This window comes from Micropterus salmoides, unplaced genomic scaffold (assembly GCF_014851395.1).
Source record: "Micropterus salmoides isolate LMB-PRFRI ecotype aquatic unplaced genomic scaffold, ASM1485139v1 Ms_hic_scaffold_14, whole genome shotgun sequence".
In the NCBI taxonomy this organism is placed as follows: domain Eukaryota; kingdom Metazoa; phylum Chordata; class Actinopteri; order Centrarchiformes; family Centrarchidae; genus Micropterus; species Micropterus salmoides.
This window is the reverse complement of record NW_024040485.1, coordinates 3569095-3587323: the sequence shown is the minus strand read 5'-3', so window position 1 is coordinate 3587323 and position 18229 is coordinate 3569095. Positions and strand designations below refer to the sequence as shown.

General features: G+C 39.9%; 2 protein-coding genes across 4 annotated transcripts in view; one reads left to right on the top strand and one right to left on the bottom strand.

Moving 5' to 3' along the window:
* larp4b (La ribonucleoprotein 4B) overlaps positions 1–2672 on the bottom strand; it is a 47655-nt gene extending 44983 nt beyond the window's left edge. For 2 of the 3 annotated variants that reach the window (XM_038717260.1, XM_038717262.1), the window contains exon 1: positions 2106–2672. The gene's annotated coding sequence lies outside the window, so the exon portion shown is untranslated. The remainder of the gene's footprint in view (positions 1–2105) is intronic. The other variant, XM_038717261.1, reaches the window with a different exon arrangement.
* A 4351-nt stretch (positions 2673–7023) lies between these two features.
* Positions 7024–18050, top strand: gtpbp4 (GTP binding protein 4). Its single transcript, XM_038717257.1, has 17 exons — positions 7024–7132; positions 8212–8382; positions 8537–8640; positions 9927–10063; positions 10267–10367; positions 10552–10644; positions 11257–11448; positions 13692–13757; positions 13854–13943; positions 14042–14152; positions 14252–14329; positions 14433–14484; positions 14576–14676; positions 15389–15586; positions 16107–16172; positions 16551–16694; positions 17350–18050. The coding sequence occupies exons 1-17, from the start codon at positions 7085–7087 to the stop codon at positions 17500–17502; spliced, it is 1905 nt and encodes a 634-aa protein (XP_038573185.1). The 5' UTR covers positions 7024–7084; the 3' UTR covers positions 17503–18050.
* The last annotated feature ends 179 nt before the right edge of the window (positions 18051–18229 follow it).

Genomic DNA, 18229 nt, shown 5'->3' with positions numbered 1-18229 from the left:
ATTAGAGTAGTTTTTTATTCTCCCTCCAGTTTTATGTGAAAACTGACAGTAAATATTGTTGAAATATTATTTGATTTGACAGTCAGTTGTTGACTAAAAACATATGTTGATACAACTAGGCTATACGTTATGGCACTGAATGATAACGCAAGTTAGTCGTCATGATGTTCTGGACCTTTGCTTCGGGAAATTTTCTCTAGCTGGACCTCTTTGAATTTTAATTAAATATCCCTGCTCTATAGCAACATTCTTCTACACACTGTCCTTTTTTTGTAACAATATGTAACAAAAAAGTTTCATGCTTTCATTTCTAAGGCTGTTTCAGTACCAGCAGCCCCATTGGTTAATCCCTTCCACTACATCGGACCTCAGTGTTACACATTTACAGAGAAAGAAAAGGGAGGAGGACCCCCTCGAGTCCAAACATCACTGGAAACACCTTCTTTTCTGTCCCGTTGGAGCCATTTGTAAAGCAGTGATAATCTGTCCCAACAATTGGGTGCCTGTCTGACACGGGCCCTCACTGTGTTTGCATACAAAGCAGAAAAAGAATGGCAAGGCTGTAAAGCTGGTGACCTTTGATCCACATACTGATTCCCATACACGGCGTATGTGTGTTTGTGTCATGCACTGCCATGAATGGGGGCTAAACACGACTCCATCAATGCTAGTCAGCTATCAAAACAGCTGTTGTGTGGCAGATTTAAAATCTGCCAACTGAAATGTACATTTAACTTCTGTGTGTTTTTTCAGCCACACCACAGCAAATAATATGAACAAAAGGCGGAAGTGATAACTCATTTCTGTGGTTTTGCAGCTTTCATGTGTAGTTTTAGGACTTTGGGTCCGCCAACAAAGATTTCTGTCGTTTAAAAAGCCTTCAAACTGAGCAACTGACACATGCCACTCTGCTGCAAATCCTGACAGTTAGTTGTGTTTTGGAAACTATATATTGCTACTGCCACGTTTGAGACGCGTAAACTCCACGGTCGGTTTCAATTTGTTGCTTATCTCAAAACAAGGATGTTTTTCTTCTGATCCTGAAACACCAACAGCTTATAGATGCATGACTTTAACCGATATACAACAACATATATTACATGTCAACCACATTGCTGTTGTAGACTGTTTGAGTCAACACCTTTCATAAACACACATTCTAAGTCCTTGTATTTATCTATAGGGCAGATGGTAATCGCAAGACTCCTGAGGAGGAGTCAGTTTGAACTCATGCATCCCATAAAGAGACAGACCCCCTCACAGTGCTTTCCTCTACATATGCAGTGAGTCAATCATAACGTCTAGACAAGGCCTGAACCAAAACACACGCTTTGCTCGCTCCTCCTCCTCCTCCTACTGCCTTGTTTCCATCCTGCATAATCACAAGAGCTGATTTATAACCCAAATGCTACTCTGTTGTTCCAAAATAAGCCGGAGGTTCAACCCCACCGGTTATTTTTAGTCGGTGGGTTACCGCTGGTGGAGGATGGTCACCAGGCATCTTACATGTCCCTGTCGGGAGTGGTGAACCAGTGTTTATGTCCATCCCAACAGGCTACTGCACACTTCAGATGCGTTTGTTTTGATCAACTCTACTAACTTGTTAGCCAAACACTGCAACTTCTACTAAAGACGCAATGCAGGCGTATTTAGTAGCTGACACAGCCGAGAAAGACTGCAGCTCACATGTCATGCCCATGCACAGTGACACTCCTTCGTCACTGGGCAATATCACATTCTGCCGGCTTTATGGGCACCGAGTACAGGCTGAATGTGGGTGATAAATTACCAAACAATTGAGGTGTTTCAGTCGTAAACAGACCATCACGGTAATGTTTTAAAGTTGACTCGGGCTAAAAAGTAGCAGCCATGTCTAGTTAGCTGGTTTGCAGAAGCATCCAATGAAAGATGGCGACCTCCGGCGTGATTTCGCGGATTCCCCAACCCCCCCCCCCATCGTTTTGAATCAAGCTAATATTTAGTTAGCAAACAGGCTAACTTCAGCTGACTTTACAGAACAGCGACATGACAGTGTGTGCCCGTGTGTTTGTTGCTCTAATGCCCACTTTGATAAACACTAAATTCGAAAACGGTTTCTTACTCACCTGTCAACTCACGGCACGGCAAAGCAAATACTCTGGTGGTAGTGGCAGCTGGTGGTGGTGTTGGACTGAGGCCTTCAATTGGCTTCCAGGCTAAATACGCAGGGTATTAGCTAGCAGGCTATATCGAGCAGGCTAGCTAAGACGAACCGGCTTACCGCTCTAAACCTCACCAGAAATACTCTTTAGATTTCAGGGGAAATAGCGACGACCAGTTGTAGAGCACTGACAAAACGAAGCCCCCAAAATTGTCTGCAAAAACGGGCTCCCCCGACTAGCACTGCAAGCTAGTTAGCAAGTAAACTAGCTAAGAGTTAGCTAGGTGGCTGGCTAGCTAGCTTGCTTATCAACTTTGTGCAGTCGGGCTCGATAAATCTGGCGCCTGGAATTTCACGCGAAGCAAGATCCTCACGATCAACAGCAGGCTATACCGGAGGGGAAGTCAAAATCCTGCCAAGAAACCCTGAAACCGAGGAATTAACGTTACTAGTCTCACGGCGTCCGATCGATCAAACATTCGTTACAGCTAAAGATGAGAGAGGGGCGGGTTAGGAATGGAGAAGTCGCCGTTTCCTTTCCCTTTCGTGTGCAGCACAAAGATCGTCTATAATGTTTATCGATGGAGCACTCAAAAAGGCCACCCGGTCTTTATGATGCCTTCAAACAATCGTTGCACTGTAGGATCTTGTTTGCACGACACATTTGAACCATAAAGTCTATGATTTAGATACATTAAGGCGAGAAACCACAGTCAAATAAGCTTTTTTTCCCCACACATAGCCATATTAGCCATATGCTTTTATCTTGTATTGTTTTTGTATTATTGTCTCTTGGGTATTATTGTCTTTACATTTGTTAAAGCACTTTGTAACTTGTTTTTGGAAAGTGCTCTACAAATAAAGATTATTATTATTATATTATATTACAATGAAACTTTACAAGCTGAGAGTATACATAAATAGAAGCTTTTTTTGAATTACATTTTTTATGCTATTCATTTCTATTTCTTTGCTATTCAGCACATTGTTAAGATTATTATTTTTTTGTTTTATTGAGATAATATAACAAAAGGCCAGACATTTACAGAACAATTTATCAAAATATTGTTATAAAATGCCCATAAAATGAGAACTTGATATAATACTTAAGAAACTGTGTGTAAAATGATGATGCTCTAACTGCTTTGAAGGGCCAAGAATATGACTAGGCGTACAGGAAACGTCATTTTGAGAAGCAATAGAAACCAATTTAGCATAAAAAGTACTGTTTGTCACATGAGCACAACTCTCATAGATATATTATATATAGACTAGCTAACTTTGTGTATATATATATGATTGAATATGGAGAGTTTTAAAAAGACCTGTCGAACCTTTACCTGGAAAGTGCTAACAAAGATGAAATTTGTGGTAATAATAGTTGCAAAATAACTTGAAATCCCACGACCCTGTACGCAGGATAAGCGGTTGACGATGGATGGATGTTTTGACTAAACGTTTCATGTGCAAAAAGATTTGGATGAACTTTACACAGAAAAGACATCATTTGGCGAGGTGAGCAGCCTTTAGTGATGTTGCCCTAGTAAAGCTATGATACAGATTTTTATACATTTCAGTTCTATTTTCATTTTGCCAGAATTCCTCCCAGTTTAGAATTGCCAATCGTCTATGCACCACAGTCTTTGTCTCTGTACTAAATACGTACATACTTAAAGAAAACTCCAGCTATGTAGAATTGGACTTTCATAAAGTTGGGGGCTTGTGCGAAACAGATTATAAAATAAAGGTCAAAACTGAAGCAGCTGAGGCCAAGATCCTGGATTCCACACTTCCCATAATGCAACTTGATAGCATCTTTTATTAGACCCTCCATGCCTAACAAATCCTCCACACCTTTCAAACTCAACATTCTCTGTTTGTAACAGGCTGTCTGTAATCCATGTGTAGTCTGAAATCTAAACTGATTTAACCCTAATGACATCATCGGGGTTATTATTATGAGAGGTTTAAGTTTAAGAAGAAATTCCACACTGTAGAAATTCTGACAAGTAAAAGTCCCGCATTCAGAATCCTACTTAAGGAAAAGTGCAATGTATTATCAAAAACTGTACAGTAACAAAAGTAAAACTACTCATGATGCAGCAGAATGTCCCTGTCAGTGTTACATTATATTACATGATACTACTACTGAACATCTAAGCAATCCTCTTAGTTTGCAAGATGTTAATCAACAGAGCAACTAGCCTCTGAACTGTAGTGAAGAAGAAAGTCAAAATAAAGTGGCATAAAAGGTAAATGTTTGGGTAACAGATTGTACTCTAGTCCAGTAGTTACTTTCTGCCACTGAAAGTGGGAAAAGTGTAGACTGTCATGTTTCTCCTCTGAAACACATGACTTCAAATGACCCCAGAATGTGCATGCACCAATCAGTAACTTTAACAACTTATTGGCACAGTTTATTTTTGGCCAAGGTTTCCCTTCTCTCCCTGTGAACATGACAAAAGAGGAGGGAAGACTAAATCATGCCTGTGCGCGTGTTGACTCAGCAGGGATGAAATTACATGAGAAACAGATCTGAAAGCAACACAGAATGCCTGAGAGCTGCAATGCATTATTCTGTTATATTTTTATATTTTAAATTGTCACACGGCACCACCATAAGTTGATGTGGAAAAGGCTGAAATTGGAGCAATTCAACAGAAAACAGGAAATTAAGTGTTTAATGCTCAAAATTTTCGGGGGGGGGGCAGATCCCCCTCTCCTATATTCTCCTATAAAACTGTGGTGAATATCTCCTCTTCTTATTCACGTATAACCAATATCGTGTATGGTCACATTTCGTAAGCTAAGTGTAAGCTAAGTGTATATATATATATATAAAAAGATGGTATCTCTCTTCCTTGTGCATTTTTTAGAGTGCTCAAAGACGGACTTAGTCAATGCATTTTAAGAACATATCTACTGAAATTCAAAGGCATTGGACACACGGGTCATTGTAAGTGGCCGTGACGCAGGAGAAGCAAAGCTGAACCGCTCTCAGGTTAGCAACAGAGTGAGACCTCTTCCTGTTTTTCGGCTCTACTGAACCCGGAGCTGTCACACAGAGCTCGAGCTCCCGACCCTCCTCCTCCTGGTGCGTCGCTCTCACAGCGGGCTGTCCTGATTGGTTGACACTGGCAGTGGGCGCACGCGGATCCACTCGTGATGGAGGGATTGGGTGTGGCCTAAAGACACAGGCTACACACTGATTGGCTATTTCTAGATCACCGCGAATCACAACAAATATGGAGCGGAGGTGCTTCCGGGTTGGAAGGCGTCTTTTCCTTGGAACAAAATAACCCCAAATAACTAGTTTAAATAGATCATGTCTTCCACCTTTAAAGAATGGTGAGGTTCTATACTTTTCTTACTGTCAACCAATGCCATGAAACGTCTCAAACCAACAATGAAATCAAGTATTATCTGTGTATCAAAGCCTGATATATCTTCTTTTTCTGAGCCATAGAGCCACTGATGTCAAAATCTATTTAAACACATCAGTGTGACATGCTCCTTCATCACCATGAACACACTGCAGTTTATTCTGACTCAGTCCCACCTTCCTGTTGACCCAAATACTCACTAGAGAATACTCACTGAAAATAGTCCCATACGAATTTCCTCCTGTTTGAGTGACATTTGATCAAAACTACAGTGCCTAGCTGTTTTAGGACTGAGCCTTTTAAAAATTAAAGTTTATATTCATTAGCCCACCCATTTTTAAAGATTTACATCTGTATCAATTGGCTTGGAGCTTAGTGCCATAGACAAATATGGAAGTCAGAAAGTATTGAGCTAATAGCTAATATAATATACATTAGCTTCTTTATATAAAGTAAAATAAAAAAACATAAATATTTTAATGCATTCATAATCCATATATTACCTTGTGCAGTCCTGATTTACATTAGTAAATATATTCATAAATACTTTTTTTGACAGATGCACATTCTGTAACTGAGCATCGAAGGACTGAGCATCTTTTATTTTTATTTTTTTACTTATTCTGCCTATTTCTGACTGATCGATTGCTCCATTATGTTTTGTTTCATATGATGTTGATAGATTAGATTAGATTCAACTTTACTGTTGCAATGTGCAAAGTATGGTCCGGACATAATGGAATGCAGAAATACCAGAAGTGCAGAAATATGGGGTTTTATACAGATAAGTGCAGTTATGCTACATCTTACAATATGTACAGTGGAGTTACAATAAACAGATACTTATAGTTACAGTATATATGAAAATATTAAAATGTATAGTAAAACGAAGTCGAAAGAGTTAAGAATGAGAGCTCAAATGTAAGGTATACAGTATGACAGTTGTATGTGCAGTATTTACAGAGTATACATTTATTCATTTAGCTGACGCTTTTATCCAAAGCGACTTACAATTGCTATACATGTCAGAGGTCGCACGCCTCTGGAGCAACTACGGGTTAAGTGTCTTGCTCAGGGACACAATAGTGGATGTTTCACAGTGGGAATCAAACCCAGGTCTCCCGCACCAAAGGCAAGCATCTTATCTATGCGCGATCGCCACCCAGTATAAGCCGTGATTTATTATTAGGCTACTCTTATTACACACTCTATCCTCTGGACTGATGCCAATAAATGTTGACAATACATTTATTTAAATGGCAGGAAGCTAAATAACAGAAACACCTCTGTATTATGCAAACTACATTCTCCAAAATTTCAAATATTAACAAAATAATGAAAATGATAATCTACTGTAGCTTACTTTGGTCAATTTCAAGACATACATTGATAGAAATTGTTAGAGAAATGTTGTATTTGTTTTGCTGTGCATGTATTCGGCCGTGAGGGGGCGCTGTGTAGAAAAGTCGCCCAAGTGTTTTTAGCGTCTTTTCCGGTTCTAGCGGAACGAGGAGCCTTCCTTTCCCCGTGCCGTCAGCGGACCACAACGTGTCGCGACAAAATGGCACTTTATAATTTCAAGAAGATTATGGTGGTTCCCACCGCCAAGGTGAGTTTGGTTCCCCGAATTTAAAATTTTAACAGGGCGTTGTTGTGTTCCTCTTGTTATTCAGCTTTGAGAGACGGTGTAAGATAGAGAAAACACGGTGGGACTCTGTCGGGAAAAACACGTGCTGAGCTGGTGTGAAAAGACAGCAGCAGGTTTTCCATTATAGTGTGTTCACGTAACGCTACTCAACGTAGTTGTGATTTATAGTAATAAATTAAGAAAGGAGGCAAGAAGAGGAAACCGCTAACTATTGAGTCTGACAAGTATTCAGAGACGGATAAGCTTTCGTGTTCAGTAAAGGACTGCTGACACAGTTGACATAAGCCCAGAAATGTCCCGCACCAAACTCCGTTTGTAAATCTGGAAGTTAAAGACTGTTCCTGTGTTTTTTTTGTGAGCGAGGATATGCTATCCAATCCGGCATGCAAGAAATAAATCATGCAACAGAATAAAACAAGCTAAACTGGTGATTTTCACATTCATCCAACAGTGTCTGTCCATTTAAATACCATGTTGCAATTGCCAGCCATTGAAGTAACGTTAAGTCACAAAAGTTGGGGTCTTTCGAGAATAAGAACTGCTATTTCTTTTTTTTGTGCCGAATTGACAAATCGACACGGATTATTTATGGACATAATGCAAAATGTTTTTATAAATTGTCTACTTTTGTCGACAAGCGATTAAATATTAAACTGACAGATTTGTTAATGGAGTTTGGCAGGAGTCTCTAGGAAAACGCTCTAACATCACAGTTTGCTGGATGGAAATACAGGAAAACGTCATGTTATTGTGGAGACATGTCCAGTTAATGCTACTGTATTTATAAATATGAAATACAAGTAACAGGACAGTACCTTTTGGTAAGACCTTAATGAAATATCATCCAAGGCGAAAGATATTTGATATCTGTTAGATATATTATAAGTTAAGACAGTCACAGCCAAAACGGGCTTCTTTAAGGATAAATAAAAAAAAGAATCTCATGCTTTTTATAATATAATAATAAAATGTTGAGAAAAGTCTTGAGTGTCATCTTCTGTACTATAACGGCGACCTGCATACTGTTCCCCTCTCTGCAGGATTTCATCGACATCACTTTATCCAAAACACAAAGGAAGACTCCCACTGTGGTACACAAGCATTACCAGATCCACCGTATCCGACATTTTTACATGCGAAAGGTGAAGTTCACCCAGCAGAACTACCATGACCGCCTCACACAGATCCTCACCGACTTCCCCAAGCTTGACGTAAGTGAAGATGCTTCAAAAAGTCTCTCGTATAGTATGAAATAACCTTTGTCGTTAAGATGTCATGTTGTAGATGAACACCTTTTGTGTCACTGACCAGTAACATGTTACCTGATGTTCATGTGAAGTTTGGTACTGTGTCGTTTTCCTTTAGGACATCCACCCATTCTACGCTGATCTGATGAACGTGTTGTATGACAAAGACCATTATAAATTGGCCTTGGGACAGATAAACATTGCCAAGAATTTGATCGACAAGTAAGTTTGTCTGAAATCTTATGCCCCTTGTTGCAAATTGCTGTGTTTGACTGCAACACTTCCTGTGGGTTGTCTTTGGTTTCCCCATGTTTCTAATGATCTTTAAAGCAATAAAGTCTCTATGAACAGCCTTCTAGTTGAATCGCACTTGTAAACACAAATATGTTGTTGACTGTGAAAACAACCTTGATTTTTCACCTTGGAAACAATGTATGTTTTATGAAATTTCCTGAAGCGTGAGGTTATGTTATGACATTAATCACACAACCCTTAGCCTCCACTACTGCTACATTTTGGAGTGGCCTTTTATTGTGGCCAGCCTAAGGCACACCTGTGCAATCCCCATGCTGTCTGATCAGTCACACCTGTGAGGTGGATGGATTATCTCGGCAAAGGAGAAGTGCTCACTAACACAGATTTTGACAGATAGAAATAGGCCTTTTGTGTACATAGAGAGAAGAAATTTGAGTTCAGCTCATGATGAATGGGGGCAAAAACAAAAGTCTTGCGTTTATAATTTTGTTCAGTATATTTGGAAGTTGCAGATTTAATCAGAAGACCGTGACATTTTTTTGCCATTATCAAAGTCACAAGTTTAAATTCAGAAAACATGACCAGTTGAGTCTGGGAGCTGGACCAAGAACTACAAGGAAGATTTATTTATCATTTTACAAAAGTTTTAGTTCCCTTTACGCTACTCACAAAAAAAAATGTTATAAACAAATGAATAAATAAGTCTGGGAGGAAACAGAAACTTCTATATCTCTTCCCAGAAGGAAGCAGGGTGAACAGGCTGTGTCTGGGTGGGTACTGTCCTTTAGTGTCCTTTGGGCTCTGCAGACACCTCACCTCACCGATATCACTGATGTTCAGGAGATGGGTACCAATGATCTTCTGAGCAGTTTGAATCCCCCGCTGCAGAGCCCTCCAGTCCTGGGCCGTGCACATCCCATGCCAGTTAGTGACATTTCCAGTCAGGATGCTTTCTATTGCTCCTCTGTAAAAGCTGGCATGGGAATTTGGCCTTCTTAAGCTTTCTTAGGAAATCTAAGTGTTTCTGAGCTTTCTTCACCAGCGTGGAGATGTGTGATGGCCATGTCAGGTTCTCTGTGATGCTGATTACCAGGAACCTGAAACATGTTTGTTTTGGTACAGACCACAACAAATGTCGCATCATGTGCCAAATGTAATATTACTTTATTGTGCAGCCCTAACCAGCACTTTAACACACAACCTAGAAAGGGAGAACAAACTTCATTTTATTATTATTTTTTTTTATGCTCCAGTGTTGCTAAAGACTATGTGCGTCTGATGAAGTACGGAGATTCTCTGTACCGGTGTAAACAGCTGAAGAGGGCCGCTCTGGGTCGGATGTGCACCATCTTGAAACGACAGAAGTCAAGTCTGGAGTACCTGGAACAAGGTAACTGAGAGAAAAATCTGGTTTCTTAGATTCATTTATTATTTCTTGGCTTTGACTTTCTCAAGTATATCTATCAGATTGTTTTGTTTTTGCTCGTTTTTTTGTCGTCTGAGATGTTTTCATGAGCCATTTTAATACGTTAATGTCTTTTCTGTTTTTCAATATGTAAATGAAATGACATCCCTGTTATGTACCTTCAATAGTGCGTCAGCATCTGTCCCGTTTGCCGACCATTGACCCCAACACGAGGACCCTGCTTCTGTGTGGTTACCCCAATGTTGGCAAGTCCAGTTTCATCAACAAGGTAACCGCTCTTTCTATAATACTTACTGCTGTGTATGGTGTATGGCTTTATGTTCCGTCACATGTTACTTAGATGTAACTCTTTATAATTCTGACGCAAGATTTAATTAGTTTCAGGGTTTTAACTCCTCGACTTCCTTTTTTAAAAGAATGGCTAACATAGTGTAAATGGTTTACCTTGTCAGGTGACCAGAGCAGATGTCGATGTCCAGCCCTACGCTTTCACCACCAAGTCTCTGTTTGTGGGTCACATGGACTACAGATATCTCCGCTGGCAGGTAAGATGCTGCAGCTGTTATTTTCTCCTTCATACAGCTTTACGTCCTTTTGTTTCAGATGTGTTTGATGAAGTAACGTAAGCAACATGAACTGGAGATACAGTGGAGTAAAAAAAAGTATTTGGGCAGTGACACATCTTTGTTGTGTGCACTCTGAGCTCCAACACATTGGATTTAAATGTATCACTGACTGAGGTTAAACAGCTTACTGTCTTTAAATATAAGGTGTTTACATCCACAGCAGATGTCCAAAGACTTAATAATTATTTTGTATAATGTTAGGCCAGATAAGTAACAGTTCAATTGGAATTTCTGAGGTTTTATTTGTGTGTTTTTATCATTTCCTTGATTTAACCTTACAGTTGACTGGGTGTATTGGTCATGGTCGTAAATAATCCATCTCATCTGTGATCTTAAGATGCATTAATGCATGTAGTGCTATTTAGTATGTCACATCAGAGGTCTTAAAGTAGAGTCACCTTCTGTAATGCCATTATAAAGGTGCAGAAATGTGCAGACACCATCATGTTTCCCTTATTATTGCACACTTTCATTTTGTCACCCCAGTCATTCTTATGTTCACACTGTGTGTGTGTGTGTGTGTGTGTGAAGGTGGTAGACACCCCGGGTATCCTGGACCACCCTCTGGAGGAGAGGAACACCATTGAGATGCAGGCTATCACGGCTCTGGCTCACCTGCGAGCGGCGGTTCTTTACGTCATGGACGTATCTGAGCAGTGCGGTCACACCCTGCAGCAACAGCTGGAGCTCTTCAACAGCATCCGACCCCTGTTCGCTAACAAGGTCAGACATCAGTAATGTTTTAGCAGTCGTCTTATGAAAGCATGTATTTCGCACACACACACTTAAAAAACTTGGTAGCCTATTACATCATAAGTCGCAGACACGGATATTTCACAGGCACGCACCAGGTAAACGACGTGAAGTGTAGAGGTTGGTTTCAGTTGTTTAATAGGCTACGTCATTAACAGGCCGGCATGCGGCTCACCTGCTGCTGTGAAAACTGATAGCGGGTGGAAAACTCCGGAAATAAAGACTTTTTAAACATACTGTTGATGGAAAAAGTCAGGGAAACATCGAGAGAGACAGAGAGAGGCGGGGCAAGTCAGTGTTTGCAGTGATGGGAGACCAGAGATGTAGGGGGGTGTGTGTGTGTGATAGGGGTGGGAATCGCAGGGTACCTCACGATACGATGCGATACATGGCTCACAATAACGATAATATCACTATACAGAAATTCCGCGATAATCTATATATCGCTTGACAATCCTAAAGTGATACATCACGATATCTGTCTAACTATTAATACAAAATGCCTGTGAAAATTTACTGTTTATTTGCTGCAAATCCAAACTGTTAGAAAACAGCACAATTCTGCTCAGTCTGTAAATAAAACTAAAATAATTATCAAAACATTTGTTTATAAAAGGCACATAAAATGCAAATTCACTGAATTTTTACTGCAAATACAAATTGCTGTGTACCACCTAAGTCTAATCTGTACATCACATTATATTAATAACTGTTCAGTGACACAGCATTGTGCTTCCCTTTCTGTTCCTACTGATATTTTTAGGCCACTGGGAATATTGGGTTTGATTTTTGACCCTTTGGGGTTGCTGTAGCTGGTTTGTGTGGAGTGCAGAAGCAGTAGAATAGCAGATCAAGACTCCTCTTTTTTTATTTCACACAGAGCCCAGGAAACATGTACTTTAAGTATTTGCACAGTATGTCACTCAGGATGTTTAGCATGTGAAGCAAAATGTGTAGTTTATGTTAAGATTGTATTTTCGCGATGGTGATGCCAATGTCCGTTAGCACGTTAATGGAGATTCCCCCTGAAAAAATGTCCATTGGGGTTTAAACCTGCCTTTACAGGGCGGTATAATGTGATAAATCAAGACTTAATTTAAAAAAAAAATTTCTGCTTGGGTACAATCATGATGCCAGCTCAACATTATGTCTTCTGTCAGCCATCGGCGATGGACAATGGCAGCCTAACCTTAGGACACGCTGCATAAAAACATAGGATATAGCACCTAGTTAAGATGCATAATTAGTTAGTCACAGACTTTGGCGGACTTTTACTGGAACATATTTTTGGTTTAAAACTCACAATAGCTGCTGAGCTCTCCGTGTACTCATCCGGGTGCTTCTGCTTGAGGTGACATAAGCGTGTTGTTTTGGCCCCCTTTTGTTGTTACAGTCTTCTTGCACTTCTTACATATTACTGTAGTTTGCTGGACATCTGATCTTTTGTAACAAGAGTCGCTCCTCCACCGTTGAGCCAGTAGCAATGCTACTAGCGCTTTCAGCCATGCTTGTTGTTTCAGTGTGTAACGGTATGACATCATTAGTCAACAAGAATTTTGTGTCATGATATTTAAAACAAATCATGTTAAATATTATACCAATATATAATACGGCACACCTTTAATGCAGATATTTAAAAAAATATATTTTTGGTTAGAAAGAAATATTCTTTCCATGAACAAAGTTTGTGATGTTTGACTGATGTAACTTCTTGGCTTGGACATATGAGCAGCAGTTATTTCTGGGGCATTATGAACATGACTGGACATTAGAAATAAGCTGACTGCAGCAGTAGCTTTGTCATATAAGCCTTCTTCCCTGCATGGAATTATTTTCACGTGGTGATTTTGCTGTATAAATGTGTTGTTTTGAGAGGACTTGCCATGCTTTGGAGCACTAGCTCCTGTCCGCCATATTTTAATCACAGAAGCAGAGAAGGTACAAACCTTCTTTTCTGAAATTGATGAGCACGATAGGACAGGATTGTTTTCCCTGGTTCTTATACATTTGACACCTTTTTCCAGATTACAACTAAGAACCAATCAAATCAACCCCATCATTTAATTTGGGCAAATGAGGTGATTCCACAGTGTCCCAGTCTGAATATCTAGCAGGTTTCTCTGAGGATAAATAAAAGATGAAGCATTGGTTTGACAGTGTAATACTCTAGAGTGCATGTAGTTGAATTAATGCTGGTGTCTCACTCCCTGTAGCCTCTCATCATTGTGGCCAACAAATGTGATGTGAAGAAGATCAATGAGCTGTCTGAGGAGAACCAGGTGGGTGATTAATAGTTTAGAACAAGCCACTTGTTTTTTTTTTTTTAGTGACATCTAAATATTAAAGACAAAAATATGTTGTGTTTTTGCTGTCAGAAAATCTTGGCAGATCTCTCTGCTGAGGGAATCCCTGTGATTGAGACCAGCACCCTGACCGAGGAGGGAGTCATGCAAGTTAAAACTGAGGTGAGAGGCTGCACACTAGAGGCGCACTTTGTGCCCCGGAGAGGTTGAGGAACAAAGTGTATTTTGCATGTTATGGCTCATGGTCTTGTGTTTGTCAGGCCTGTGACCGGCTCCTTGCCAATCGCGTCGAGACCAAGATGAAGGGCAAGAAAGTCCATGATGTTCTCAACCGGCTCCATCTGGCCATGCCCACCAAGAGAGATGAAAAGGTAAATGCAGTCATTAACTCTGTCAGAAGGCAGAAAATTACAGTGTTTGTATTGAGCGGTTTTCTGACGTGAAGCCTTATTCTTTCTCTTCATTACCAGGAGAGGCCTCCGTTCATCCCAGAAGGAGCCTTGATGCGCAAGAAGGCGATGGAGGTGGACACACCCAAGCGTAAACTGGTATGTCCAGTGTTAACTTCAGGCATAAGTTCAAAGAGACAACAGGGATACAACAGCTCTCTGTATGGCTGCATGATAAAACATTTAATTGTTCATCTTGCAGGAGAGAGATCTGGAGATGGAGCTCGGCGATGACTACATTCTGGACCTACAGAGTGAGAAGTGTTTTCATTCCAACAATCAATTTGTAGAAAGTAAATGCTTGCATCTGCAATGCTGATATGGTGTTATTTGTTTTTATTTAAGAATACTGGGATCTGATGAACGAGGAGGAGAGGCATGATAAGATCCCTGAGGTGTGGGAAGGCCACAACATTGCAGATTACATTGATCCTGACATCATGAAGGTGAGTCTCTGCACTTCAGGAGTGGAAAATTGCCTCTAGTGTTCAAATCTCAGTGAGGCTCTTACCTGGTTAAAGAAAGTTACACATTTTGTGTAAATATATTCCCAAAAAACGACTTAATTCTTGGGACTTTATTCGCTTTCACCAAAGCCTGCACTGAACAACATGAAGGAGCTTTTATGTACCGATGGATGACAAAAAGGAAAAGGCCATATGAAGTGTCTCCGTATGTAGTCAGGCCATCACCAGCCTCCAGAACAGCTTCAGGGCTCCTCGCCAATTCTGTGGAACTCTGTTAGAGGGATAAACACCATTCCTCTACAAGACATTCCCTTATTTATTTATATATACCACCTTTATTTAGTCAGGTCATCTCACTGAGATCCAGAGAGACCTGAGTATATATATCTATATTGAAAGAAACACAACGCGGCCAGACACAACAAAAGCACAGAGCATCACTAAATAGATCTGAAGATGAGTTTGTTATATCATTTAGTCTTATGTTGATGGTGGTGGAGAGCATTGACTTACATGTTGGTCCCAAATCTTCCATAGGTGTGAAACTCACCAAAAACACTAAGTTTTGTTATCTCAGTGAGGCTTACCTGGTTAAACAAAAAGGATTCCTCGATTTTCTAGAAGAGCAAAGTTGAGGAATAGAAATGTGTCCGCCTTCTGAACGTCTCTGTCTTTATTTCCTCTGTCACAGAAACTGGAGGATCTGGAGAAGGAGGAGGAGCTCAAGGAGCGAGCTGGAGAGTACGACTCGGATGACGAGAGCGAGGACGAAGAGATGCAGGAGATCCGCGTTCTGGCCAAACAGATCCGGGAGAAGAAGCACCTCATGGTCGTAAAGTCCAAAGAGAAGGACGTGCACGGGCCCCGCATGCCCAGGACTGCTACCAAGGTGAGCGGGGCTGTGCCTTTTTTATTGGTCAATTTAAGCTGCCATGTTGGGATTGCTTCAGATTTGTAAAATGATCCAGTGTTTGGGGTCAAGTAAAGATAAAGAAGAGTTTAAACCACAATTAACCATCAGGTTTCTTCAACTTTCACTCTGCAGCAAAAGTGAACCTTTAAACTTGAAAGAAATAACGACTTGATTCTTATCCTGATAATTATCAATATCAAAAGATATGAAACTTTTTTTATCGTGATGACATTTTTGGCCATATCGTCCAGCCCTACTTAAACCCAATATACACATTTAAGAAGCTGAAATCAGAATATTTACTTTTTCTCTTAAAGTTCCCCTAATCGGCTAACAAAATAGTTGTCAATTAATTTATAGTTGACAACAAATCGATTAATTGTTGCAGCTCAAAATATCTCATACTGCATTCAACCTTACCTTGACAGTGTTTTTGATTTTATAAAATTTGATTTTATAAAATTTATACTCATTGCCTTTTGTGTGTGTTGTACAGGTTGAAAGAAAGAAGCTAGAGAAGGAGATGGGTGACCTCGGTCTGGACATGAATGACAAGGATGAAGTAAGTTCTTCCTTTAGATCAGAACCTACAGGATACATCGACTCGAATGTGGTATAATTGAATTAATCACATGGACTATATGAAATGAATATTAAAGTATAAAATTTAAACAAAGTCTCTGTCAATACAGTTATGACTACAGTATTATTGGACATAATTTGCACTTCCAAGTGACAGGGCTCTCATCCTGCTTCACAAAGTATTAAATAAAAACAATTGCACTTTTAGAACATGGGTATTGCTCTGAAGATTTTTAGAAATACGTTATTAACATCACCATAAACTTATTTCTTTTTTTTTTTACCTCTCCATCTAACACGACGTTTTGGATGGAAACATGGCTACTGACGCATTAACATTTTCCTCTTGTTCTTTCAGAGCCACTACGCACAGCAGGCCCGACGGTCCAGAAGCCTCACTAAGAAACGCAAGCGTGAAGCTTCTGCCCCTCCAACTTCCAAAACCCGCAGCCAGAGCGCCTCCCGTCCACCACGAGACCAGTCTGGTTTACGGGATCCAAAGGTATGTGACGGTGTTTTTAATCAGCTTTTATTTACTAAAATATGCTGCATTTTAATTACTTTGGTCTCTGGGTTTATGTAAACACATTTTCTGTGGAAGGCAACATGAAGTCATTCTTATAAGGGATGTGTAAATGTCAGTTCTGTCACAGTAGAAAAGAAGATTATCCCACAAGTTGGTTGATAACTGAAGGCTTTACTGTGGGTAGACTGAAGATAAACAATCTTTGCCATCTTGGTGCTACAAAATTAAATGGACATTATGAGGAAGGTTGCCTGTTGTTTTGGTGTAATATCTCCTTTGTCCTCAAAGTTAGTCTTTTTGCAATTAATCTGGTGACACTGATGTACGGCACACTCAATCCTAAATGTTATTGGCCAAATGTTCCAAGGGGGGAAAAACATGACTCCACCCCAAACACCACTAGATTGTTTTTTACGTTGTTTGCACATTAAAAAATAAAACTTCTGTATGTGATATATGTACACACACAGACATTCACATGTGCATGTTCAGGACTCATCAATGAGCATTCTAGCAGCATGGTGTAAAGTGTAAATTTAATAATAATGCACCAGTGCATTAAATAAATCCCTGGTTCTGAAAGTTAATTTGAAGAGAACTCATGTCAGTGTCTTCTTTTTTTGCTTCTCAGATGGCAAAGAAGGCAAAGAAGATGATGAAGAACTCCCAGAAAGACATGAACCGCCAAGGCAAGAAGGGAGAGGCAGACAGACATGTGTTTGACCTCAAACCCAAACACCTCCTGAGTGGGAAGAGGAAGTCGGGCACAAACGATCGCAGATAAAACAGCTTTTTCTGGACTGTTGAGACCTGGACACTTTTTTTGGAAAGAGGCTTTTGTGTGGAGTGTTTGTGTCTTCATTCTATACATTTTCCCCAGCAGTAAAAAGAAGAACATGAAATATATTTCTCTTTTTAAGCCATGAAACTCTGAGCATCATCCTTGAGGATGGTGGTGCCATAGAAAACTGTAAAGCTGCTGGGGAACTGCACCAACCCATTTAAAGGATTAGTAATTATAATAATAGGCTGTCTTATTTGTCCGCTCTGAAGCTTTAGCTCACAAAAGTAAAGTTTTTTATTTCTGCATTTGCCATGATCAAACTTATACCTATATTAACAAAATACATTTCAAATAATGTTCAGTAGTTAAACTGACTTGTATATGTTTTTCTCTTGGCAATAGCAGTTAAGTGAACTTCATGCCTTACAGCTTGTATGTGACTCAGGACATGCTGGGTTTACTTTGGATAAAGTGATAATGATACCTCCTTTACAAGCCTCCCTTTGAGACATATTTAAGGGAGCCAAATAAATATACATCTGAACTAAGCTGCAGTCTTAAGGTTGTCTATATAATGTGCTTTTATCATGAAAAACCAAAGTGGTTCCGGAATTTACCTCTGTGTTATTTCCTTTACCCCTTTCACCATACAGGTTATTAGTTGGAAATGTTGGTTATCATCCATCTATCGTCGTACTTCTGCGGTAGCATAACCCCAAACGTTACA